Here is a 26,532-nt window from a genome sequence, read left to right on the forward strand (position 1 = left end):
TTCTCCAAACAGGATCCCCGTCTCCCAGGCCGGCACCGCACAGGCGGTACGTCCAATGCTAGGCGCCCCGTGGCCCGACGCCTGGGGTGGCGGGGAGCCAGGGGTCGCCCCCCTTCAGGGTTCGTGTCTAGGCCCCGCCCCTGGCTTCCCGCGCCAGCTCCCGAGGCCTCCCGCCGCTCGCGCTCCCACCCAGCCCCGCTCTCCTCCCCCGCGCGCGTGCGCCCCGTCCCCGCGCCCCTCCCCCGCCGCCACCGCGGCCGCGCGCGCGTGCCCGTCGTCTCGGGCGGGAGCTGGAGATAGCGGGGCCAGCTGGGGTCCGGAGAACGGGCTCCAGGAGCGCGGGGAGCGCGGCCGGGCGAGGCAGGAGCTGGGGCGCGGGTCTGGCCGCGAGCGGGGGTCGCTACTGCGCCGCCGCCCCCCAGTCGGCGGGCCGGGCCGCGGCGCTGAGCGCGAGGGCCAGGCTCCCGGGGCCGGCGGCCATGGGCGGGAGCCGGAGGAGGCAGCGGCAGCGGCAGCGGCGGGCCCCGCGGGTGGGGAGGCGCGTGGCCCACGGCCCCTGACGCCCCCGGCGGCCCGGCGCGCCCCCGCGCCTCCTGGGGGGCTGTAGCCAAGCAACGCCCGGCGCGCCCGCCCATCCCCCGCTTCCCTTTTTTTCCTGGCCGGGTGCGGGGGAGCATGCTGGCCCCTGGCCTCAGCCAGCCAAGAGTTAACCCGAGGGGCGTGGAGCTGCGCCCCCCTCGGGGGCGTGCCCCCCTCCCCCGCTAGGCGGCCCGCCCCCTGCTCTAGGGTATGGCTCCCGGCCCTGGCCCGGGACCCGAGGTCCCGCGCAAGGGCCAGTGAAAGGCGTTTACCCGATTCTGCCCTCTCCCTCGCCGGCCAGCACCATGGGATGTAATATGTGCGTGGTCCAGAAACCGGAGGAGCAGTACAAAGTAATGCTTCAGGTAGGGTGGTTGGGCCGCTGCGATGGGGAGGCGTGGGCGCCACCTGGGGAGGAAGCGGGCCCGGGGGTGAGGCCTGGTGGAGCCGGGGCGGCAGATGTGGGAGGGAGGCTGGAGGGTTCTAGAGGAAGAGGTAGGGAGCCATCCTCGCCCTCAATTTCTGCAGCTGCTGGGTGTTGGCGCTCATGGGAACCAGTCACAGACTGGGGGGAAAGCCGCGTGGGGAGGGGGTGCGGGGCGCATCCTTTGGGCTTTTTGGTTGTAGATTGGGACGCGAACATTGGGTTCAGGTCGGACCGGGTCGGGAAGTTGGGGTCGGTCCGAGTCCGGTGCGTTTGGGAGCTGGGAGTCACGATGCTGAGGGCGCCGGCGCTGGGTAGAGGTTGCATAGCAACGAGCTCTTTACCCAGCACACGCTTGCGGTGCTGGACCCAGAGCAGGACAGGGAGGTTGGTGCCCGCGGCTCGGAGGACCACCAAATCCAGGTCTCCTCGGGACAGGGGCGCAGGAGCGCACGGGCAACCCGGGGCCCCGCAGATGCTTGGCCGGGTCGGGGATGCCTACCCCAGCACCCACTCTCCGCTCCGGCCCTGCCCCAACGGTGGGCTCCCAGACCTTGGGTGCTTCCAGAGAGTGTCCGCCGTAGGGTTCAGCGGAGAGGGCTGTCGGCGGGCCACAGTGCCCGGCCTGCTCTCTCTCTCTCTCTCTCTCTCTCTCTCTCTCTCTCTCTCTCTCTCTCGGCCTCGAGGGGTGTGGACCGGGCGGTGCGTGGCTGGAAGACACCGAGCTGCGCGCTCCGGCCCGGACTCCAGCTCCGGTGCTGGGAGCGGGGCTTCCTTGCCTGTGCGTGACGTTATTTCGTGAGTGCGTACCTGTGCCCCATCTATATGTGCGTGGGGGCTCCTGTGGCCCCCGCGTGTGTGTATTTTCTGTGTGCGCCCTGAGAGCTGTCTTAGAGGAATGTCCCAGATGGTGTGGCCTGAGACGCCCCCCAGGGCTAAGTGGAGTGAGTTCAAGGTCAGAGGGAGTCGAGACGCAGGGGCAAACCGACACAGATAGATATGCTCTTCAACTCCGTGTTTGTTGGTCAGGACTGGGGAATAAGTGCAGGCAGGAGCAGTGCTGACTGGGGGAAATGGGGTCTCCTTAGAAGAAGAGGGGGAACCCCTACAGGTATCAGCGGGGTCACGGGAAGTGGGGAAGAATCAGTGCATCAGGGGGTTGGGGAGGCCCGGGAAGCCCAACATTTGTGTGGGGAGCCTAGTTCTTCTGGCCCCCATAAAGGGGGGCGAGCGGGCAGGAGGGCAATCTAGCCCTAGCCTGGAGGCACTCCTCCGCTTTCTCCCCGCAGGTCTCGGGGCCCACAGGCCCTCCGCTTTTCACGCTCCCCACTCCCCCAACCCCCACCCCGTTCCTGGCCATTCATTGCTTTTGCCTCCTCCTGGGATCGGATTCGGGAATGACCCAGGTTGGGACCTAGAGGTAGTCCCCTGGAATCCCAGTGATGGGCACCCAGGCTACTGTAGGGGAGGTGGGCTGCGCTGGTTGGTCCCTGAGGCCGAGGAATCCCATCCTCACTGCTACCTTTCTTGGAATCATTTTATCAAAAAGCTAGCGCTTCCCTAGCGACTTTGCTTGGGGCGATGGGCGCACTATTCAGTGTGCAGGTGATGTTTTATTGAGTTCTATACTTGAAACCTGTACGGTTTTGCGAACCAATGTCACCCCAATCAATTAAATAAAAATAAATTTTTTTAAAAAGGCAAGCGGTTCCAAAGTGGTGGGCTCTGGACTTTGCTGGGGAGGCATTGGTGTAGTGCTTCATGTCAGGCCAGCCTCAGGGGGATGTGTGGAAAGCGGAGGGCAACCTGCACTGCATTACAGGCCCGAAATGAGTCATGGTTGGGAGGAGACACTGTGATAACCCTTTGGGGGGGGGGGATCCCCATGGCAGTGGGAGGAGGCGCCACAGGTTGGGCTGGGACTGCCTTCAGGAATCTCCATGACTGAGGAGGGTTTGAATCAATTCCCTGGCCAGGCTTTCCACCTTGAGAGAGAGCCCCAAGGCCTGGACAAGTAAGCCCTCAGCATGGGGATCCTGCAAAGGCTAGTCCCCCCCCCCTTTCCTAGTCTGGGCTACAGCCCTCCCTGACCCAAGTCCCTGGGAACGCTGTTCCCTTTTACGGCTCCTGCAAAAGTTTGGACAGAAGCGGGGACTGGATGCAGTTTTAAAAGGAACCATCCTTTGAGTTAAGGGAAGACAAAAGAGGATTGAATTTGTAAAATCTGGAAAGCAGAGAAAGCCATTCGCTATCTCAGATGAGCCTATTTCTGGGGGCTGGAGTCCCAGGCAGAGAAGGGAGAACTTTGCCTGGAGCCTCTTCTCAAGCAAGGAAGCTTTTGTCCCAAAAGACCAGCCAGTTTCTGGGACCCCTTGCCTCTGGCCCCAGTGCTTCCGAAACACTGATGTTCTCCCAGCTTCAGTGGCACTTCTCCCTGCCTCCTCCCTACCTGCCTGTGACCCCTGCACCTTACCCCAGGGTAAAGGACACCACTGAGACACAATGCAGCCCAGAGAAAGGCACATGCCCACCTACATCACTTGCCACATGACTTCCTTGTGCAAGGGCTCCCTGGAGCCTCTTCCTAGATCTCTAGAGGTCTCTGACCCCCAGGTTAAGGGAGCCTTGAGTCTCGGCTAGCCTTGAGTTCCAGGCCCTTTCCGCCTGATGATTTAGGCACTTAAAAACAACACTACAGCTTTATTGAGAGAGTTCGTATACCCTTAAAGTGTACAAATAAGAGGGTTTTAGTCTATTCAGAGAGTTGTGCAACTATGGCCTCTGTCTAATTCCAGAACATTTTCGTCACCTTAAAAAGAAACCCCGTACCCATTTTCCCCCATACCTCCCAGCCCCTGGCACCCACTAATTTACTTTCTATCTTTGTAGCTTTGCCCTATCCAGACTTTCCTAAATGGTTTTTAATGGAACCATACAATATGTGACCCTTTGTGACTGGCTTCATTCATTTATCATCTTGTAGCATGACTAGTACTAATTTTCTTTTTTACTACTATTTTTTTTTTTTTATTGCTGAGTAATAATCCCTTGTACGGCTATGCCACACAATAGTCATCCATTCATCTGTTGATGGCTGTTTGGGTCGCTTCCATCTTTTGACTATTGTGAATCATGCTGCCGTGGCTGTACAAATGTCTGAGTTCCTACTTACTTTCAGTTTTATTAGGTGTATGCCCAGAAATGGAATTGCTGGATCATAGGGCAATTCTGTTTGACTTTTTTGAGGAGCTGCTTAACTTTTTCCAGCGGGGCTTAACCATTTTACATTCCCACCAACAATGTAAGAGGGTTCAATTTCTGCACATCTTCCCCAACACGGTTTGTAAATTTTTAAATTGATTAAGTTGTTAAAAGGTTTTTAATTGATTTTTCTTTCTTTTTTTCTTTCTTAGAGAGAGAGGAAGGGACAGGGAGAGAGAGACATGTATCCTGCACGCTTCTCGCCTCCAGCTAGCCTACCATCTCCTGCACGCCTCCTGCCTGCTACACGCCTCCCGGTTCCTGCACGCCTTGGGACTCAGGCACGCCTCCCGCCTCCCGCTCGCCTCCCGCCTCCCGCTCGCCTCCCGCCCCCTGCTCGCCTCCCGCCCCCTGCTCGCCTCCCGCCCCCTGCTCTCCTCCCGCCCCCTGCGCTCCTCCCACCGCCTGCGCGCCTCCCGCCCCCTGCACTCCTCCCGCCCCCTGCACTTTTCCCGCCGCCTGCGTGCCTCCCGCCCCCTGCACTCCTCACGCCGCCTGCTCACCTCCCGCCGCCTGTGCACCTCCTGCCCCCTGTGCACCTCCCGCCCCCTGTGCACTTCCCGCCCCCTGCTCACTTCCCGCCCCCTGCTTACCTCCCGCCCCCTGCTCTCTGCCCACCCCCTGCACCCCTCCCGCCGCCTGCACCCCTCCCGCCCCCTGCTGGCCTCCAGACTCCTGCACGCTTCCCACCAGGGATCAAGCCCACAACCCAGGCAAGTGCCCTAACCTGCAATCCCAACTGGCAACACCTCAGTGCACTGGACGATGCCCAGGGCCCAACACAGGTTTTTGGTAATAGTCATCCTACTGTGTGTGAGGTGGTAGCTTATTGTGGTTTTGATTTGCATTTCTTGATGGCTAATGTTAAGCATCTTTTCTTGTGCTATTTATTGGTCATTTGCATATCCTTTTGGGAGAAATTTCTCTTTATGCCCATATCACATTGCTTTTATTTTAGCTTTGCAAGTAACATTTGAAATCAGCAAGTGTGAGTCCTCAAACTTTGGACTCTTCAAGATTGTTTTTGCTATTCTGGGTCCTTTGAGTTTCCATAGGAATTTTAGGATCGACTTGTCAACGTCTGAAAAGAAACCAACTGATTTTATGGGAATTGCATTGAATCTGTAGATCAGCTTGGGTGAGTAGTTATTACCCACGAACATGGGATGTCTGTTTGTAAATTTATTTATTTACTTTTAGAGAGAAAGGAGAGATAAGAGAAACATTGATTTGTTGTTCCACTTATTTATGCATTCATTGTTTGATTCTTGTATGTGCCCCGATCGGGGATCAAACCCGAAATCCTGGTATATTGGGACGACACTCTAACCAACTGAGCTACCCGGCCAGATGTCTTTACATTTGGGTCTTGAATTTCCTTCACCGGTGTTTTGTACTTTTCTTAAATTTATTCCTGCACATTTTATTTTTTATGATGCTATTGTAAGTGAAATGATTTTCTCAATTTCCTTTTCATCTTTCTTATTGTCATTGTATTGAAATATAACAGATTTTTGTATATTGATCCTGTATCTTGCAACCTTACTAAACTTCATTTATTAGCTTTTATAGTTTTTAGTGAATTCTTCAGGATTGTATGGGGTCATGTCATGGGCAAATAGATAGTTTTACTTTCTTTCCAACATGGATGCCTTTTATTTCTTTTTTAAAAAGCATATATTTTTATTGCTGTCAGGGGGAAAGAGATAGAAACATCAGTGATGAGAATAACTGATCGGGTGCCTCCTGCATGCCCTCTACTGGGGATCAAGCCCCCAACCTGGGCATGTGCCCTTGACTAGAACTGAACCCGGGACCCTTCAGTCTGCAGGCCGACGCTCTATCCACTGAGCCAAACCAGTCACAGCCTTTTTATTTCTTTTTCTCACCTATTTGCTTTGGTTAGAACCTCCAGTATAGTGTTGAATAGAAGTGGGCATCCTTGCTTTGTTTCTGATCTAAGGGGAAGCTTCCAGTCTTTCACCAATGAGTGTGAGGTTGGCGGTGGATTTCTCATAGATGATCCTTATCAGGTTAAGTTCCCTTCTGTTCCTAGTTTGAGTGTTCTTTTCATGAAGGGTCATTCGATTTTGTCAAATGCCTTTCCTGTGGCTGTTGATGTTGATGTAACTTTGGCCCTTTATTCTACTGATATGGTCTATTGCAGTACTTTTAAAAATATATATTTTTATTGATTTCAGAGAGGAAAGGAGACAGAGAGAGAGATAGAAACATCGGTGATGATGAGAGAGAATCATTGATAGGCTAGGAATCGAGCCCGCAACCTACATGTGCCCTGACCGGGAATTGAACGGTGACCTCCTCGTTGAAGCTTAACCACTAAACCATGCTGGCTGAGCTATTGCAGTACTTTTTAAATATATTGATTTCAGAGAGATGGAGAGAGATAGAAACATCAGTGATGAGAGAGAATCATTGATCAGCCACCTCCTGCACACCCCACACTGGGGATCGACCCCACAACCCGGGCATGTGCCCTGTCCGGGAATGGAACCGTGATCTCATAGGTTGACGCTCAACCCCTGAGCCACACTGGCTGGGCTATCGCAGTACTTTAAATGCAGCATGTCAGAATTCCAGCTCTATTTCTGTTATCCAAGTCATGTCCTTCAAGGGTGGGTGGTGGGGAGGCGAGCTTGAAACATCTAGAAAGGACCCTGAGCAGGGACTGGTGTGTGTGTGTGTGTGTGTGTGTGTGTGTGTGTGTGTTGGAATGTTTGTTGAGTTAGAATCCGAAGGAGCCAGGCTACAAAGGGTGGAAAGGGAGGAAGTGGCATCACCTAGCACCATCTAGAGCCCAGGCACAAAATGCCTACCATGTGCCCCTGCTTACTGGTCCTGTGTCCTCCTCTCCGGCAGATCGATTCACACTCCACTCTGTTGAGCTTGTCTCTTTACTCCTTCTCAGACACCATCATGTGCTGGCTGGTTGGCAGGCCTGGCAGAGTAGGCTTAGGTGATAAAGGAAACGCCGGCCCATTCCACCCGTTCCCTGAAGGGTCCAGCCACCTCTATTCTTCTTTCAGCATCTAGGACCAGTGAGTCCACCACCTGTCTTCTCCCCTCTGGCCACATCAGGAGAGGCCAGAGGACAACTTCCATTTCTTGTGGTAGTCTCCCAGGCTGCCTTTTGTCCAACACCTGCTTGCTGAGCCCCCACTGTGCCAGCCACCATTCTGTGTGCTAGGGATTCATTCAGCTTGGAACACCCCCCACACACACACCCCCACCTGGGGCCTTTTTACAATGGGAAGGGGTACTGAGCATGAACAAAGATGTTCAATGGTGGGGGAGAGAAGGGCTAATCTGCTGCTGAGAGCAGGGTGCAGGGCAGTGGGCCCATGCCTGTCCCCTCTCCAAGACATATTCATCTTTTTAAAAGATATATATTTTTATTGATTTCAGAGAGAAAGGGAGGGAGAGAGAAACATCAATGATGAGAGAGAATCATCAATTGGCTGCCTCCATCAAGCCCCCTACTGGGGATCAAGCCTGCAACCCATGCATGTGCCCTGACTGGGAATCGAACTGTGACCAAGCATGAAGCAGAGGACAGCTGGGTGACATATTTATCTTCCATGGCACCTCTCCCCACTTGACATGCTCCCCGTCCCCCTGCCCCCACTTGAGCAGGGCTTTAGTTCTGTCCCTGTGAAGTAGGACCCCTTCTTCACAGAAAAGAAAATCATGTGGATCACATGAATGGGGCACTGAATCCCGATAACCATCATGTGCATGGGCTCCCCTTGCTGTACCATTGACCCAAGATTTTATTTTATTTTAAAATTTTTATTGACTTCAGAGAGAGGAAGGGAGAGGGAGAGAGAGATAGAAATATCAATGATGAGAGAGAATCATGGATCGGCTGCCTCCTGCACACCTCCTACTGGCGATTAAGCCCCCAACCTGGCCATGTGCCCTGACTGGGAATCCAACTGGACCTCCTGGATCGGGTCATAGATTGATATTCAAGCACTGAGCCACACCAGCTGGGCTTGACCCAAGATTTTAAAATGCCCTTTCTTCCTTACCTCATTTCTGAGGACTGTCTGAGCCATTGATAGAAAATTCTAGAAAATGCAAATCTATAGTGACAAGAGCAGCATTTACAGGGATGGTTGGAAGGGAGGACTTACAAAGGGCATGAGGCACTTGGCAATGATGGTAGTGCTCACTATCTTAATTGTGGTGATGTTTGCACCCGTGCATGCATGTGTGCGTGTGTGTGTGCGTGTGTGTGTGTGTGTGTGTATGTGTGTATAACATCAAAACTTTGTAAATTATATGCTCTAAATATGTACAGTTGATTGTATGGCAGTTATTCCTCAGTAAAGCTTTAAAAACAAAAAAATAGCCTGGCCAGCATGGCTTAGTGGTTGAGCATCAGCCTATGAACCAGGAGATCACAGTTCCATCCCTGGTCAGGGCACGTGCCTGGGTTGTGGACAGATCTCCAGTGCGGGGCGTGCCGGAGGCAGCCGATCAATGATTCTCGTCGTTGATAGTTTCTCTTTCTCTCTCCTTCTCCCTTCATCTCTGAAATCAATTAAAAATACATAGAAAATAAATAAAAACAAGAAATACATGTGTACACACACACACACACACACACACACCCCAAAGGACAAAAAGCAGGTGAGAGCACTTAGCCCAGCCCGGGGCTGAGTGGGTCTTTCCTTCCTTCTCTGTCAGGTCCCTGGCGGGTAAGACAGTGTGGTGTGCTGATACTTGCTCAGTGCCTTTCCTCGGCTGGTAAATGGGAATAAAGAGTGCCTGCCTCCTGGGGTCGTTGCCTTGGCACTGGATCCCCTGGGATCTCATTTGGGTGGGGGTGGAGGGCGGAGTTGCTGCCATCAAGCCATTAGGTCGGTTGTTAACATGTTGAAATTGTCTGGAGAAGGCCTTACTCCTCCTGGACATGTCACAGTTAATATCCAGTGACAGAAGAAGGTCAGTATTATTCGGAGCGTCTCCTGACGTAAAAGAAATGGACAGATTTGGTCCCTTTGCTCAGGAGTCAAGCCGAAGGAGGAAAGACTGAGAAGCTGGGGCTTGGGGTTGGCTTTAGGGTGTCACAGGCATCCCTCCTCTTAATAGTGGGATCTGCCTCTTCCTCATGCTTGCTTTGAACAGTGGAAATGAAAAGGACTCCATAGAGAATACCATTTTGATTACTGCTAGACGTGGGCCAGCCAGGTTAATTAGTCCAGAGGTGGGTGGGTGGGAGGATATTTTCAGTTGTCGTCCCTGCTGCTCTTTTTCAAGCAGGATTTCAGAGGTTCCTGAGAGGCCTGTTTTCCCTGGGAAAGCATGGCAGGGCAGATGGGTTAGGTTTCAGCCCAGCATGTGTGAGCACCACCCACCCATTCAGCAGCTTTGGGGAGGGAGGAGGAGGAGGGGAGAGGAGAGAGGAGACACTTGATCAGGACTTGATCAGGCACTTGATCTGTGCCTGAACTCTGTTCAGGTGTGTGCAAGTCCCTCCTGGTTCCTCAAGAGGGCGCTCTGGGACAGCTGATTCCAACCTGGGGCCTTTGTTAAAATTTTGGATTTGAATGAACAGGTCCAGGGTGGGGCCTGGGATTCGGATTTTTCTCACAAACCCCCAGGCGATGTCCATGCTGCTGGTCCTTGGACCACACGCTGAGTAGTGAGAACCTCAGATAGGAACTTGGATTAAATCAATGAAGCCCCAAACCACACCAACATCGCTTAGCACGTGAGTTTGTTACAAATAAGAATCGAGGCTTCACCTCAGACGTATCGAATCGATTTCCAGGGGTCATTGCCCAAGTTGGGTCCCAAAGGCCTAATCTGTTTTTCCAAGTCAGGTGTGAGAACTGACCCTCCTTTCCCATCACCCAACAGCCTTACCAACATACAGGCAGCTCACGTGGGCACCCAGGCGCACACACCACGCTCGGACTACTAAAAAGACCGTGGAGGTGAAGGCCTCTCATGCTTCCCTTTTTGTGCAGTTGTCCCAGGGCAGAAAGGTCTTGGGGGTCTTATGGGAGTGGGATGGTACGGCTTATCCAGGGAGGCTCAGCTGGGAGCACACCATTTACTGGGCCAGTTACATGTGATTGGAGTGTACTGCTGTGTCCTTGCTAGAATTGTTTTTTGAATTTTTTTTATTGATTTCAGAGAGGAAGGAAGAGGGAGAGAAAGATAGAAACATCAATGATGAGAGAGAATCATTGATTGGCTGCCTTCCTGCACACTCCCTACTGGGGATCAAACCCGCAACCTGGGCATGTGCCTTTGACCGGAGTCGAACCTGGGACCCTTCAGTCCGCAGGCCGATGCTCTGTCCACTGAGCCAAACCGGCTAGGGCCTTGCTAGAATGTTTACAAATTAAGGCATTTTGGCCTGGCCGATGTGGTTCAGTGGTTGAGCATCGACCTATGAACTGGGAGGTCACGTTGCGATTCCCTGTCAGGGCACATGTCCAGGTTGTGGGCTCAATTCCCAGTGTAGGGCGTGCAGGAGGCAGCCAATCAATGATTCTCATCATTGATGTTTCTATCTCTCCCTCTCCCTTCCTCTCTGAAATCAATAAAAAAAAAATTAAAAAAAACACACACACACAAATTAAGGCATTGTGTAGCCACAATACAATTTATTCAGGCAAGAATCATTCTTGGATGGTAAAACCATTAGATAAAGGTTGGTGGAGAACAGGATCTTCACAGGGTCTCCAGGCATTACCTCAAATTTCTTGTGAATTAGGCAGGGAAAATGCAGCTTTGCCACCGAGAGCCCTGGCAGCCTCCACCATGACTATGAGATCAAACCAACCAAGGCTCCCCAGTAGTGGGACAACCTGACCCCAGTGCCTCCGGATTGTCAGAGTTGGGGGGTGGGGGCAAGGATAAGGATACAGCAAGGCCGGCGTGGCTCAGTGGATGAAGTGTTGGCCTGTGGACTGAAGGGTCCCGGGTTTGATTCTGGTCAAGGGCACATGCCTGGGTTGCTGGCTCCATCCCCAGTAGGGGGCATGCAGAAGGCAGCCGATCAATGATTCTCATCATTGATGTTTCTATCTCCCTCTCCCTCTCTGAAATCAATAAACATTAAAAAAAAAAAAGGATAAGGATACAGCAATTTGTCACAGTGCTTAAGCTGAATCTAATGAGGGCAATTCCAGACTCTGGGACATTTTATTTTTATTTTTTAAAATATATTGATTTCAGAGAGGAAGGGAGAGGGAAAGAGAGATGGAAACATCAATCAGTGATGAGAGGGAATCATTGATTGGCTGCCTCCTACACGCCCCACAATAGGATCAAGCCTGCAACCTGGGCATGTGCCCTTGACCGGAATCAAACCTGGGACCCCTCAGTCCTCAGGCTGACACTCTATCCACAGAGCCAAACTGGCTAGGGCTCTGGGACATTTTATAAGGCAGCTGCCCTGGACCCTTCCAAGAAGTCAATGTCATGAAAATTTAAAAAGAGGGTAAATTGTTCTAGATCAGAGTAGACTAGAGACATAAACCAATGGAATGTGTGTGGTCCTTGATTGAATCCTGGCTCCAAAAAAAAGCAAGCTTGTGAGGGCATTAGTGGAATAGTTGGAGAGATGTGGAGGTGGCTATATCAGAGCTAAATCCGCGAGCATGTTAAGGGTATTGTGGTTTCTCCGGGGAATGGCAGGGTGTGTTTCAGCATCTTACTGTGGAAAGTGTATGTGCAGAAAAGGGAGGCATCAGGGGCAGCAGATGTCCACTATCAGATGTTCCAATGTCCCTGTGGATTGACAAATTTTCAAAATCCAGAGTTGGGAAGACCTGAAGGAGGACTTCTGTTGGGCCACTGAAAAGACAAGTGCAGCCCGGCCAGTGTGGTTCAGTGGTTGAGCATTGACCTATGACCCAGGAGGTCACAGTTTGATTACCTATCAGGGCACATGCCCAGGCTGTGGGCTCAATCCCCAGTGTGGGGGCATGCAGGAGGCAGCTGATCAATAATTCTCTCTCATCATTGATGTGTCTATCTCTCCCTCTCTCTCCCTTTCTGAAATAAAAAAAAATATAAATATTTTATTGATTTTTTTTTACAGAGAGGAAGGGAGAGGGTTAGAGAGTTAGAAACATGAGATAGCCCTGACCGGTTTGGCTCAGTGGATAGAGCGCCGGCCTGCAGACTCAGGGGTCCCGGGTTCGATTTCGGCCAAGGGCATGTACCTTGGTTGCGGGCACATACCCAGTGGGAAGTGTGCAGGAGGCAGCTGATCGATGTTTCTTTTTCATTGTTGTTTCTGATTCTATCCCTCTCCCTTCCTCTCTGTGAAAAATCAATAAAAATATATTAAAAAGAAAAAAAAAAGAAACATCGATGAGAGAGAAACATCGATCAGCTGCCTCCTGCACACCCCCAACTGGGGATGTGCCCACAACCAAGGTACATGCCCTTGACCGGAATCAAACCGGGGACCCTTCAGTCTGCAGGCCAACGCTCTATCCACTGAGCCAAACTGGTCAGGGCAATAAAAAAATATATTTTTTAAAAACTACATATAGGTGCTAAAAATAAAGCCTCTTTTGCAACCCAGAACTCATTGTTCAGTATGAGTTTTGATACATATAAGAAGGAACATGATAAAAAAAATGTGTATATATATATATATATATATATACACATTTTTTTTATATATATATATACATTTTTTTTTTTAAATGCAGAGAACCTATCCTTGGCTCAGATGGCCATTCCCTGCAGAGGCTTCTGTCTAGGCCAGTGCTCTGTTGCCTTGGAAGTCCCCCTAAGCACTTGTCTGGGCTGGGGAAGCCAGAGACACAGCTGTGTCTGGTGTCCTCTGGACACTCCGGACTGCGGAACTGAGAGCCAGCTGGTCCATCAGAGCTCCCTGCGCCAGAGCAGAGGGTAGTTCTGGTTTCTATTTTCTCCTAGCCCCAGTTTCCTAATCAGAGTGGAGTTAGTTGAGTCATAATAGCAATTATGTAATTAAACACATCCCTGAGGTCTTACTGACAGTGAAAGGGCCTTCCCGGGGCTTCCCAGGGAATCCTCGTGGGCCCCCTGGAAAACCTGGCCTCCTTTTCCCTCCTCCTGTCCTGCCCAGATTCCTCATCAGAGCATTTGGGAAGTATGGCGAGGGAGAGATGGGAGAGACGGAAGGAAGGAAGAGACAGACCAGAGACAGACCGGAGAGACAGGCTCTTTGTCTGAGGCTCTGGGCTGGGAGGGGGCGGGGCGAGCGCGCCTAGGGCCCCGCCCTCCGCCACTGGCCGCTCTTGCACCGCCAAGGGGCGGGGGCGGGGGTGGGGGTTGGGGGCAGCTGCAGCTGCTGTGGCTGCCCTCCCTCGCCTGCACCAGGCCCCTGCCCAATCGCGACTGCCCCCTGAGCGTCCTGTGTTGCTCTCCTTCGTCCCCGCTGATGATGTTCTGGAATTAGATCGAGGTGATGGCTGCACAATGGAATACACTAAATGCCACCGAATTGGCATTTAAAATGGTTAAGATGGTAAATGTTGTGTTAGGTATATTTTACCACAGTAAAAAAATAATGCTGCTCTTAACAGCCTTGCAATTCGCATGCTATTTGTCATCATTTTAGGATCTATTCTTTAGACCAAATTTACTGGATCAGGGGGTATGACGAACATTTTCAAACTTATTGACAAATTCCCTCAGGAAGATAACCATTTTACACGCTGGGGTAAGGACCAGACTGAGTGTGTGATCGGGTGATGGGCTCAGCCAGGAGGAGGGGCACTGAGGGCCTGGAGGTGGCTTCTGCCCTCGGGACCTGTGGTGACGGCAGCGCGCGCTCTGTAGGTATGTCGGGGAACCAGGCTGTCTGAAAGCCGTGACGGCCACCTGGGTCACATTTGGGCAAAGGGGTGCCTCTAAGGCTCGAGTCCCCTCTTCCTGGTGGAAGTGAAGTGATTTCCAGCCCAGCTGGGATTGGGTTGAGCTGTGGTCCATGGACCAACCCACTTGGGCCCATCCCAGCAGCAGGAATCAGCCGTGTGCAGAGAGGTCCTGAGGAGAGAGCATGAAGTCTCGGGCAAGGCAAGCGCAGTGTGACACCGGCAGGACTCATTGCCAAAGGGCAGTTTCTAGCTAAGGCACAGCCCACCTGGAGAGCTACAGAAGATGAGAGCCATTGGGGACTGGGTGAAGGGGGTATGTGGGACATACACATGGGCTTTCAGGCATGTGAAGTGTTGGAAGGTAAAGTGGATTTCTTGTTCTAAAAGAGGCAGGTCGTGAGTTTGCTGACAATGGGCTCATCCAGCAAGTATCGCTGTTCCTTAACCGGAAGGGCTTCTGGCGCAGCTGACCACCCTGGGTTCACGGGGAAACTCCTGGGAAGGCTGCGTGGGGCTCCTTGGGGCCTGGCTTCCGCTCTGATCTGAGGGACTGCCTGCTCTGGCCTAGCCTGGCCTCCCCATGCTCATCCTAGCCTTTGACTCCCGGTGGGCCCTCTCAGGTCAGAAATCGAGGTGTGTTGGGAGTGTATTCTGTGAGTTCCCGAGGAACCAAGTCGCATGGCTGTGAAGCCTCACCCACGTGTTAGGTCTCCCAGGGTCCAGCCTGTGCCACGCGCTTAGCATGCTCAGCAGCCTCCCTGGGTGTTTGCTGGGCCTTTCATGGCTCCCGATGCACAGGTGTTTGGGCAGAGCCTCAGCGAGGGTCTGCTTACCAGCGAGTGTGGTTCTTCCATCAGATGGATACCTGTGTGTGGCTATATGAGACAGGAGGGGGCAGGAAGTGACGAGCAGGTGCCCAGGACACCCGCTCCTATTGCTCTAGTTCCCAGAAAGAAGGATGTGTGAAGGGACAGGAAAGAGTGGCAGCTGTGCGATCTGGGGTAAAAAGGCAATGGAGAGGCCCCTCCCCCATCCCCACCCCCCAGGTGAATAATTTACCAAAAGGTTAAGATGGAGACAAAGGAGGATAATGACACAGGCTGCCACTTAGTGCTGAGTGGGGAGGTGGCAGGAGGGGGTGGGGGAGGGGGAGCAAAGAGCTTCTGGAGGAGAAGAGGGTTCAACACAGGGTCATACACCCACCCGCACAGCCACCAAGCCTTACCCCTTACCCACACAATCCATTCGCACCCAGACCCCCACACCCCCACACACACCCCTACCCAGACCACACCCACCCAATCCATAAACAACCACCTCTACACACCCTCTACCTACCCACACACCTGCCCCTGGCCTCCACATCTCAGCCAGAACCCCACCTATATCCCCACACCCTATTCCCACCCCCACTCACCCTCTGTCCCACTGCCATTCAGACACCACACAGGGACCCACCTCCTATACCCCCCACTACATAAAGCAAGAGGGGGCTTCTCCCAGCTGTCCCACTGAGCCCACTCCCCGTTCCCTGAGCCCCCAGCCCCACGCTGCCCTTCCAGCTGTTCTTCCAAAACTCAGGAACTCTGAACTCCCTAGGCATCTGACGGTTTTCTATATTTTTCAAATCTACAAGGACATAATCACCTAGCACAGTGGTCGGCAAACTCATTAGTCAACAGAGCCAAATATCAACAGTACAACGATTGAAATTTCTTTTGAGAGCCAAATTTCTTAAACTTAAACTATATAGGTAGGTACATTGTTATTAACTTAATTAGGGTACTCCTAAGGCTTAGGAAGAGCCACACTCAAGGGGCCAAAGAGCCGCATGTGGCTCGCAAGCTGCAGTTTGCTGACCACAGAGGTCCTAGCAGAAAGGGATTGAAGTACCCAGGGGTCCCTGACTCCCGAGCTTTCCTAGGACACCAGGAGCTGGTCTGTCGCGTTGCAGCTGGAAAGACATGATGTTACGGTTGGGTGGGGCATCTCTCTGAGGAACCCCATCCCCCTGAGACATTCAGGAGGAAGGTGGCACTGTGCGTGAGAATGAGAAGACAGGACAGCATAGCCAAGCAGAGAAGCCGGGTGCTTTGGCCCATGTGGGGCCCTGTCCATGGGTGCACACTGGGTTCCTGGGACCCGCACTGTCTATGCTGGCTGTCAGGGACTTGGCTTCTACCTGCAAACAGGCCTCCCCATCTCTTCCCCTGATTCAGGGCAGGTGGCACCTGCTCAGGGAGCCTTCCTTTACACCCCCCACCCCTGCCTAGGCTGGCCCCGAGCTTCCATAGCAGCCCCCAGTGGTCTGGTCTGCCTTTGCACTTCCCTGCTGGCTGTAGCCATTTGGGGTGTCACTGCTAGTGGGTGGCCTGGGGAGGCCCTTCCACAGAGGGCCTGGGGAGGCCAGAACAGCCCTTCCACAAGCTGCTGAGTAAATTGAAGACCCTGCCACCCCCCTGCTCCAGGGCCTGGCCCCATGGCAGGTGCTGGCTGTTTGTTTGGTCATCAGTCTTCTTCCCTCCCTGCCAAGCAGGGCTGTGAGGCTACAGCGTGGGCTGCGGGCTTCACTAGCTGGAAAGTGACCATCCCAGAGCCCAAGGCACACAGGCTGCTGTGAAAATTAGGGACTGTGCTGGGGCCAGTCTTCTACCCCCCAAGTTACCTTTAGAGCAACTTGCTCTACCCAGCTGAGACCCGCCCTGGATCTCCATCTCCCGGAAGGCCCTCTGTCCAGCCAGTATTAACCTGCTTTTCCCCAGAGCCTACTCCAGCCCCACCTTCTCCTTGGCCTCCTCCTTCCCTGCTCACCCCACTCCTACCACTGCGCGCATCCTGGTCTGGCTCATGACCTTGACTCACCCCCTTCGTCTTGCTGAGCCTTGGTTCCTCATCTGCCAAATAGATCATCATCAGATTTGGGCACATCAGGCGCCCAAGAAACGGCGGTAGTTGGATAAGGGCCACTTCCTTGGCCTTAGGCTGCCTTGAGATGCCACCAGGCCATGTGTGTGGGGGCCTTTTCTCTTTGGTGAGTCCCTCGCTACCTTGAGGACAGAGATCCTGTCCTTTGCATCTTCTTACTCTTCCCAGACCCTCCCGCCTGAACCCATCACGAGAGGAGCAACAATGCTCACTTATTGCCAAGGGGGACTCGCAGTCTTTGAGTTGCTCACTCCGGCCTCTGCTGCCTGAAGGAAAGGCGGGGCTGGAGTGAGGGCACAGAAGAGTTGAGTGGCTCCCGGGGGAGGGATGTTCTGGGGGAGGGATGTTCTAGTGCGTAGACACTGGGGCTCCCCGGCCTCCAGGGCATGGCCCAGCAATCCCCAGATAGCACTCTGTGGGGACAGGGCTGAGAAGTGGGGTTCACCTGGAAATGGGGCGCTATGAGTAAGCAGAACAGATTTCTTTTAAAAAATATATTTTTTTAATTTTTTTCAGAGAGGAAGGGAGAGGGAGAGAGAGATAGAAACATAAATGATGAGAGAGAATCACTGATCAGCTACCTCCTGCACGCCCCACACTGGGGATCGAGCCTGCAACCCGGGCATGTGCCCTGACCGGGAATTGAACTGTGACCTCCTGGTTCATAGGTTGAGCCACGCAGGCCGGGCAGCAGATTTCTTGGTTGCGCACATTGGGGCACTGGTCAGTGGGTTCTCATGGGGGCGTGTCTCTGCCGCAGGTGAACGGGAAGGAGCTCTCCAAGCTGTCTCAGGAGCAAACCCTGGAGGCCCTGCGTTCCTCCAAGGAGCCCCTGGTGATACAGGTGTTGAGACGCAGCCCCCGCCTCCGGGGGGACAACTCCTGTCATGACCTGCAGCTGGTGGACAGTGGCACTCAGACTGACATCACCTTCGAGCATATCATGGCGCTGGGCAAGCTGCGCCCGCCCACCCCACCCATGGTCATCCTGGAGCCGTACGTCCTATCTGAGCTGTGAGTCGCCCTCAGGAGGGCCCCGGGCCCTGCCTCCAGAGAGGGCACGCCACCAGGGGCAGCCATCCCCACCCCACCCAGAAGCTGCGTTGCTGCAGCTCTGGGCATGGCGGGGAGACCCCGACTGGCTTGCCCTCTCAGGCAGGAAGCAGGCTCCTTGGCCTCCAGAGTTGACTGTGGCACCCAAGGGCTCAGAAATCTCCAGGCCTCTAGCCTCAGGCTGAACACCAGCCGGGGAAGGGGCCAGGGGAGGTTGACAAGCAGGCTCCTCGTTGTATCTACCCCCAGGGCCAAGGGAGGACCATCCTGGGATCTTGCTGCTGGAAGGTTGAGGTCCTCAGCTCCTCCTCCTCCATCCTCTCTCCTCTGCCGTCCCATCGTCTTCTGCCTCACAAGCATCACCCCTTGAATCTTCTTGCATCCTTGTCTGTCCCATCTCTCTCCCTGCTCTGAACTTCTTCCATCTCTTCGGCTTCTTTCTTTGGCTTTGGCCCACTCAGAAGAAGGGCCTCTCACCCAGGCCTGGTGGCTCATGACTGTGTGAGCGCTGACTCATTCTGCTAGTCTAAACCCCGCCTGCAGGGAGGTGGTCCCGGGATCCCCTCCACAGAGAGGTAGGCCCAGGGCTGCCGGCTGCCAAGCTTAGCTTCGGGGCAACGAGGGCCACCCTTGGAGGTAGAGTGGGCCCTTCTCTGCCCCCCAGCAGTCCTCCGGGGCCTGGATAACTCCTGGGGGCGTTGCATGAGTGGGGTCAGTGCTGGGCGGGAAGGATACCCACAGTTTGGAGAAGTCACTGCCCGCTGGCATGGTTTGAGGAGTCTGAGCTGGGGGATGGTGCGGGACAGGCTTAGGGGTCTAGGCATGCCTGCATCCTCAGTGTGAACCCCCGCACACTCCTGGTCTATGCATGGATGCATGTAGCTCAGAAGGAGGGGGTTCTGGAAGAAGAGCCTGACCCCATCTTCCCTGAGGGTGTACCCAGAGCAGGGCTCCATGCTGAGTGCAGTGGGACTGGCCAGCCCGGGAGCTGGGGCTGGGGCAAGGGCATGAGAGGAGCAGATGGCCAGCCTGATCCCCCCCCTTCTCCTGGGCAGCCCCCCCATCAGCCATGAGTATTATGACCCAGCGGAGTTCATGGAGGGCGGCCCGCAGGAGGCAGACCGTGTGGACGAGCTGGAGTATGAGGTGAGCCAGGCGGCCAGGGCAGGGCCCGCAGCCAGCCTCAGGAGCCAGTCCCAGGATGACTGTCTACAGCCCATCTCAGGCCTGGCTCCTGCTGCTTCCAGGCGGCTGGGCCTTGTGGTCCTTCCCGGGGTGTGGCTGGTTACTCAGGCTCACCCACCAAGTCTGGCTGAGTTGGGGAGGGCACGGGTGAGGTCACAGTTGGTTTATGTTGGTGAGTCTGTGTCCCGCACATGTCTGTGTCCTATGCGTCCTGTGCGTCTCGTGCGTATGTCTCGGGCATTTCCTGGTAAGAAACACATGCGCCATTTGGGGATGGTAAGAAAATCCTCCAAATCTGGAGGCTCAGCTCAGGTGAAGTGCTGCTGGGGGACCAGGCTGGGCCGTGCCCACCACCACCGCATGGGTCCTTGCTCACGTATTTCCGGGGCTTTCTTCCTCTGCTTCCCCCACGCCCCCTTGTGGCAGGAGGTGGAGCTGTATAAAGCCAGCCACCGGGACAAGCTGGGCCTGATGGTTTGCTACCGCACCGATGATGAGGAGGACCTGGGCATCTACGTTGGAGAGGTATGAAGGTGGGGAATATGGCAGTGGAGTCTTCTAGAAGGCAGCAGAGCCTCATGCTGTCTTTGGTGTACTGGGACCTCAAAGCTGGACTTTGATGATGCCCATCTGTACTGCACCAGTGAGGTGAACGGGCACCATGGTGGTGGGTAGTGAGGCAGGGCCTGGCACACAGAGAATTCCCATAGCATCCAACCCCTTGGCCTTTGCACACTGCCCAGGGTGCCCAGGCTGCCCACAAGGACCCAGTTGCCAGGGATAAGGCCTGCTTAGCATCAGTAGTCAGTGTATGCCCAGCCTGACAGCCCTCCCCCAGCCTGACAGCCCTCCCCCAGCGTACATGGCCAGGGTGGGACAGTGGGCAAGGCTGAGGCAGGCTAAGGTCCCGCCCAGGCTTTGTTATTCCTCGCACGTCTTGCAGCCACCCTCCTGGCACTCATGGGGGTCATTCTCCTCCACCTATCTGTGTGTCCGCAGGAAGGGGGATGACTCCCCTGCTGCCATCCACAGTCTAGCAGTATCCTAATCAAGTTAACCTTCATAGGACTATCCCACTGCTAATTTTTGAGTATGGGAAAGTATCCTAGCCTCTGACACAAGAAAGAACAGGCTTTCATGCAAAAAGGAGTGTAGGGTTGCCAGCCAGCACATGTGCATGAGGGGGTGTTGGAAGGGGCTGGAAGGTTCGGGTCAGTAAGTTGGTGGCTTGTGCTAGGGAGAGGCGACTAGCCCCAGGCCCACTGTTCTGTCCCTGCCTCCTGGAGCTTGGGAGCTCCTGGTCTGAGCTGAAGAGGGAGTGAGCGAGGAGCTTTTGGTGGCTTTGGGGACTCCCGAAGTGAGGCTGACCTGTTCTACTCACAGGGCACCTTAGCGGAGGTGCCAAGTGCCCACCCAGGATGTGTGTGCCTTGCAGGTGAATCCCAACAGCATTGCAGCCAAAGACGGCCGGATCCGAGAGGGAGACCGAATCGTCCAGGTGAGCGGGGCAAGCATGCCTGACTCCAGGCTCCACTGTGCCAGCTGCCCCTCCACTTCTTCTTTTTTTTAAAAAAAAAAAAAATATATATATATTTTAAATATATTTTTTATTTATTTCAGAGAGGGAGGGAGAGGGAGAGAGAGATAGAAACATCAATAATGAGAGAGAATCATTGATTGGCTGCCTCCTGCACACCAGGGGATGGAGGCCGCAACCTGGGCATGTGCTCTGACTGGGAATTGAACCATGACCTCCTGGTTCATAGGTTGACACTCAACCACTGAGCCGTGCCAGCCAGGCATTCACTTAAAAAATATTTTTATTGATTTCAGAGAGGAAGAGAGAGGGAGAAAGATAGAAACATCCATGATTAGAGAGAATCATTGATTGGCTGCTTCCTGCACGCACGCCCCTTATTGGGGGATCGAGCCTGCCACCTGGGCATGTGCCCTGACCGGGAATTGAACCACAACCTCCTGGTTCATAGGTCGTCACTCAACCACTTAGCCACACCGGCCGGGCTGTCCTACCACTTCTTAGCTGAACCCAGCTCAGTCCTGCTAAGAGCTTAGCTTGGTGCCAGGCAGCCTAAAACCAGGCTGGGTCTTCTCTCTCTGCACAGCTGCTCTGGGTGGCTCCCGTGAGCCCATAGGATCTGCTCTGGCACCTTACTAGCCTCTCCCTCTGTCCCCCAGATGTGAGCACATCTGTCCCATGTTGTCCTCTGAGCATATGTGCCTTTGCACAGGCCAGGCTGTCCTCTCCCGAGGCACCTCCCACTTCTCTCCATCCTGCCAAAGCTTGGGGAGCCTGTTCCAGCCCAGGGTGCTCACCCAGGGCCCGCCGCTCAGCCAGCTCTGGCATCCCTGCTGATTGTTCCTCACCCGCCACAGATAAATGGTGTGGACGTCCAGAACCGGGAAGAGGCGGTGGCCATCCTGAGCCAGGAGGAGAACACCAACATCTCCCTGCTGGTGGCCCGGCCTGAGAGCCAGGTGTGTGTCTAGCAGGCTGTTTCTGGGTCCCCTCCCATCAGGCTTTCTGTCTTAGAATCTGCTGATCTGTGTCAGGGGCACAGACATGCCAACAACCTGGCACTGATAGAGAGCTGGCAGTGTCCCAGGGCCTGTTTCCCCTTTGGCCTATGCTGGCCGGGACCACCCCCTCTCCGAGGTTTTTAACTCTGTTGGGTATGGAACCTTGAGGCAACTGGAGGGGTGGCTGGGGAGGTTCTTAAGACAGTGGGACATCACGGGCCTGTCTCTGCAGCTGGCAAAGCGAATGAAGGACAGTGACCGCGATGACTTCCTGGATGTCTTGGGCTCAGAGAATGAGGGGAAGTTGAAATCCCCCCCTGCCCAGCAGGTGAGGAAGAAGGGCAGGTGGTGGGGAGGGCCAGCAGGAAGGGAGGGTGAGGAGGGGCTGGGCGTGTGTAGGAGGTGGGCTGGACCCCAAAGCCCTTCTGATCACCCCATCCTCTTTTGGCGACCCTGCTAATGGGACCCAGACTGAGTAGGGTTCATCTTTCTACCCCAGCTCGGAAAAGAAGAGGAGCCAGGGGCCCCGGATGTGGGCCCGGGCCTGAGCAACAGCCAGGAGCTGGACAGTGGGGTGGGTCGGACTGACGAGAGCACCCGCAACGAGGAGAGCTCTGAGCACGACCTGCTGGGGGATGAGCCCCTGAGCACCACCAACACGCCCGGCACCCTGCGCAAGTTTGGCCTGCAAGGGGACGCCCTGCAGAGCCGCGACTTCCACTTCAGCATGGACTCCCTGCTGGCTGAGGGGGCTGGGCTGGGGGGTGCCGAGGTCCCGGGCCTCACCGATGAGGAGTATGAGCGCTACCGGGAGCTGCTGGAGATCAAGTGCCACCTGGAGAATGGCAACCAGCTGGGCCTCCTCTTCGCCCGCGCCTCCAGTGGCAACAGCGCCCTGGACGTCAACCGCAACGAGAGCCTGGGCCACGAGATGGCCATGCTGGAGGAGGAGCTGCGGCACCTGGAATTCAAGTGCCGCAACATCCTGCGGGCGCAGAAGATGCAGCAGCTGCGGGAGCGCTGCATGAAAGCCTGGCTGCTAGAGGAGGAGAGCGTCTACGAGCTGGGCGCCAGCGAGCCCAAGAAGCGCGAGCTGCCCGACATCTCCGAGCTGCCCGAGAAGTCTGACAAGGACAGCACCAGTGCCTACAACACGGGGGAGAGCTGCCGCAGCACCCCTCTGCTCACCGAGCCGCTGCAGGAGAGCCCCCTGAGGCGGGCCGCTGCTGGCAACTCCAACTTGAATCGGACCCCCTCGGGCCCCCCTGTCGCCACCCACCCCAAGGCAGCTCCTCCACAGGGGAGCCCCGGCAAGTTCCGATCCCTCTCCCGGGATCCCGAGGTGGGCCGGAGACAGCACTCAGAGGAGCGCGTCCGCCGCAGCCCCAAGATGGGGGTCACCCTGGAGCGCGTGGGTCCCGAGGGCAGCCCTTACCTTTCCAGGCGCCACCGAGGCCAGGGCCAGGAGGGCGAGCACTACCAAAGCTGTCTGCAGCTGGCCCCTCCGCGCTGCCTGGAGGATTTGGGCCACGTCCCCTTGAGTTTGGCTGGTGGCCCTCGGGTGGGCGGAGCTGTGGCCGCAGCCAGTGAAGGGCCCCGCATGGAGTGGAAGGTCAAGGTGCGCAGCGATGGAACCCGCTATGTGGCCAAGCGGCCTGTGCGTGATCGCCTCCTAAAAGCCCGGGCCCTGAAGATCCGCGAGGAACGCAGTGGCATGACCACGGACGACGACGCGGTCAGCGAGATGAAGATGGGCCGCTACTGGAGCAAGGAGGAGCGGAAGCAGCACCTGATCCGGGCCCGGGAGCAGCGCAAGCGGCGTGAGTTCATGATGCAGAGCCGGTTGGAGTGCCTGAGGGAACAGCAGAATGGCGACACCAAGGCTGAGCTCAACATCATCGCCTTGAGCCACCGCAAGACCATGAAGAAGCGGAATAAGAAGATTCTAGACAACTGGATCACCATCCAGGAGATGCTGGCCCATGGCACTCGCTCAGCTGACGGCAAGCGAGTCTATAACCCTCTGCTCTCCGTCACCACCGTCTGAGCCGCCCAGATGGGAGCCAGCTGCACTATAGGGCGGGCCCTCTGCCCCTGCCCAGGTCCAGTGAGCCTCCAGGAATCCCACCCCCTCCTCTCCCTTAGAATCTAGTGTGTGTCTTTGTGCACAGGTGTGCACACACCTGTCTTTGTATTTGTGCACAGGACTTTGTTACCAGAAAGAAGCCCCCAAGGAGAATGGGCACCCCTTCCATTGTGTGTGTGTGCGCCTGTGTGTGCGCGTGTGCAACACTAGCCCAGGCACATGCACGTGCACACACTCACCCCCACCCCCCCAGCTCTCAGTGTGTTGAGCTGAAAAGGAGAGGTAAAGAGGATTGTCCTAAGCACAAGAGAATGTCCAGCTCCCAAGCTGAGCCGACTCTCCCCCCTGCTGGGAGCCTCCACTATTTGTAGACAAAGGCGACCCTGTTTTGTGGTTTTTCTCCCTTTCTGTGCTTGCCAATTGTTTTTCTGTTTTGTGCACCTGCCCTGGGGGCTAGCAGCTCCTTCAGGCAGCCTGACAAAGGTGGAACCCCCCCTAGTGAGGGCTGGGAAGGAGGGGGGTGGGAGGGGGAGTAAGAGAAGGGAGGGTAGGGGTGGGAGGGAAGGGATGGGAAGGAAGGGAAGAATGGGAAGCAGCTTTCCTGCTGGCCTCCGGCTGAGGTGTGGGGACAAGGGCTTTCAAGGCTCACCCTGGAGGCTACCTCCTCTGTGACCAAGGTAGAGCCGAGACTGGGGCCTGAGGGGGCAATATCCATCCAAGAAGAAATACCTGAGCCCAGGGCTGTGCTTGACTCCATGTGGAGTGTGGCTTCTCTTCTGAGGGTCGTGAGGGGTCCAGAAGCCAAGGCCCATGTGTAGTAGCAAAAGAGCTTTGTGACAAGACCCACATGGAGTTGAGGGAGCTGCCTGAACCCCAGCGAGAGCCATGCCAGGCCAGCTGGGCTGACTAGGGAGATGTCCTGCACCCCCACTTTGCAGGTGTGGACTGGGCAGTTCTCCAAGGCCCCTCAGCCTCAGAGAGCCTCAGATTGGAGGCAGATTGCCCATCCCTGCCCCCCACTGGCATCACAATAAAGCAAGCTGCCTTTTTATGGTGATTCCTGGCCTCCCTGTGTTTATTCTCATCGATCAGAGCTGGGAGAAGACCTGTCAGTTTGGGGTGGGAGAGGGAGCGCGCGCGCGTGCGTGCATGCATGCGTGTGTGTGTTGCGGGGGGAGGTCGTGAAGGGCAGGGCAGGTGAGGACTGGGGCCAATCGAAAGTTAATATATTTTTTATTGTTGATAGTATTACAGATATCTCCCATTTCCCTCCCTTTACCCCCCTCTTCCCAGCCCCTACCCACCCCGCCTCCAAGTTTTTTCTTTTTCATTATTTCAGAGAGGAAGGGAGGGAGGGAGGAAGAGAGAGAGAGAAAGAGAGAGAGAGACATCAATGATGAGATGCCTCCTGCACACACCCCACCTTGATCAAGCCCACAACCCAGGCATGTGCCCTGACTGGGAATAGAACTGACCTCCTGGTTCATAGGTCATCGCTTAACCACTAAGCCACTCTGGGCAACAGCAAGATCTTTTGATGTCAGTGTCCTGTACCTGACAGGAGCTATGACAGGGTCACTTGAATCATTTCAGGGGTGTGACATGGCCTCAGGGTTGGGTGCAGGATGACAGAGGCTTGGCTCAGGAATGGCTGCGGGGCCTGCCACTGAATGAGGCCAATACTCCTTCACCGCAGGGGCCTGAGAGAACTGGGTCCCACCCCCTCCCCCTGCTCCGGAAGAACCAGAGCAGGGGTAAGGAGCTGGGAGTTTCTCAGAGGCACAAGTTACCTTCCCTATTTGGGGACCCCAGTGCGTAGCACATAGATGATGCTGAGTAAAAGTCTAGCCCTGTGGTCGGCAAACTGCGGCTCGCGAGACACATGCGGCTCTTTGGCCCCTTGAGTGTGGCTCTTCCTAAGCCTTAGGAGTACCCTAATTAATAACAGTGTACCTACCTGTATAGTTTAAGTTTAAAAAATTTGGCTCTCAAAAGAAATTTCAATCGTTGTACTGTTGATATTTGGCTCTGTTGACTAATGAGTTTGCCGACCACTGGCCTAGGCCATGAGGTGGATGAATACTTGGGTGGCCACAGGGCCCTTCTGGCTCATGGACTTGCAGGGATGCAGCCAGATGCGGTTCCATTCAGTGCAGCAAACCACTAGTACCGGCTAAGTGCCAGGACCCATGCTACATGCTGGGTGAGAGCCAGGGCCCTGAAGGCTATCTCCAGGTGTGGCCTGCTCTGTGCGTGACGCTCCCTGGAGTGGGCAGTGTGGCCATGAAGGGAGCTTCTGAACAGACTGGATGCTACCAGCAGCTGAAATGGGCAAGGACACATTTAAATTCTCTTAAAAAATGATGTAGACCTCTCATTAACTCTGCCAATTGGCTGAGATGGGCATGAGTGTGAGGAATCTGAGTCCACGTTCCTGGAAGCCCAGTGCCCTGCTGGGAAGGCAGGTTCCCAAGCAGGCCACATCTGTCCAGCTACTGTGTTGAGCAGCTGGGAGGGAAGGCCCAACATCACACTGCAGACTGGAAGGAGTACAGGGCTTGTTGGTGAAAAGCGGTGAAGGTAGCAGAGGTATAGGGGCGTGCGATGTCCCCTTCACA

General features: G+C 55.0%; 1 protein-coding gene and 1 pseudogene across 6 annotated transcripts; both read left to right on the plus strand.

The window, feature by feature from the left end:
• Positions 1-250: 250 nt before the first annotated feature.
• PDZD4 (PDZ domain containing 4) lies at positions 251-24,971 on the plus strand. 6 transcript variants are annotated; one of them, XM_059680543.1, is made up of 8 exons: positions 251-944; positions 17,813-18,066; positions 19,161-19,251; positions 19,717-19,815; positions 20,726-20,788; positions 21,685-21,786; positions 22,061-22,156; positions 22,328-24,971. In XM_059680543.1, exons 1-8 carry the CDS (start codon positions 885-887, stop codon positions 23,873-23,875), a joined length of 2,313 nt encoding a protein of 770 aa, XP_059536526.1. In that variant the 5' UTR covers positions 251-884; the 3' UTR covers positions 23,876-24,971. The 6 variants fall into 6 exon arrangements, with proteins under 6 accessions (XP_059536526.1, XP_059536527.1, XP_059536528.1 ...); XM_059680544.1 differs by having other exon boundaries at positions 17,813-18,048; XM_059680545.1 differs by lacking the exon at positions 251-944 and adding an exon at positions 5,222-5,402.
• Positions 12,773-12,888, plus strand: LOC132225432 (small nucleolar RNA SNORA40; annotated as a pseudogene).
• Positions 24,972-26,532: the final 1,561 nt, after the last annotated feature.

The sequence above is a fragment of the Myotis daubentonii genome, chromosome X, assembly GCF_963259705.1.
Source record: "Myotis daubentonii chromosome X, mMyoDau2.1, whole genome shotgun sequence".
NCBI classification, from domain to species: Eukaryota; Metazoa; Chordata; class Mammalia; order Chiroptera; family Vespertilionidae; genus Myotis; species Myotis daubentonii.

Bases quoted from the DNA above. Each gene is read 5' to 3' on its own strand.
- PDZD4 (XM_059680543.1), top strand. From the start codon at position 885: ATGGGATGTAATATGTGCGTGGTCCAGAAACCGGAGGAGCAGTACAAA. The intron at 20,789-21,684 runs GTGAGCGGGGCA...CACCCGCCACAG, and splicing joins AGGGAGACCGAATCGTCCAG to ATAAATGGTGTGGACGTCCA. The intron at 21,787-22,060 runs GTGTGTGTCTAG...CTGTCTCTGCAG, and splicing joins TGGCCCGGCCTGAGAGCCAG to CTGGCAAAGCGAATGAAGGA.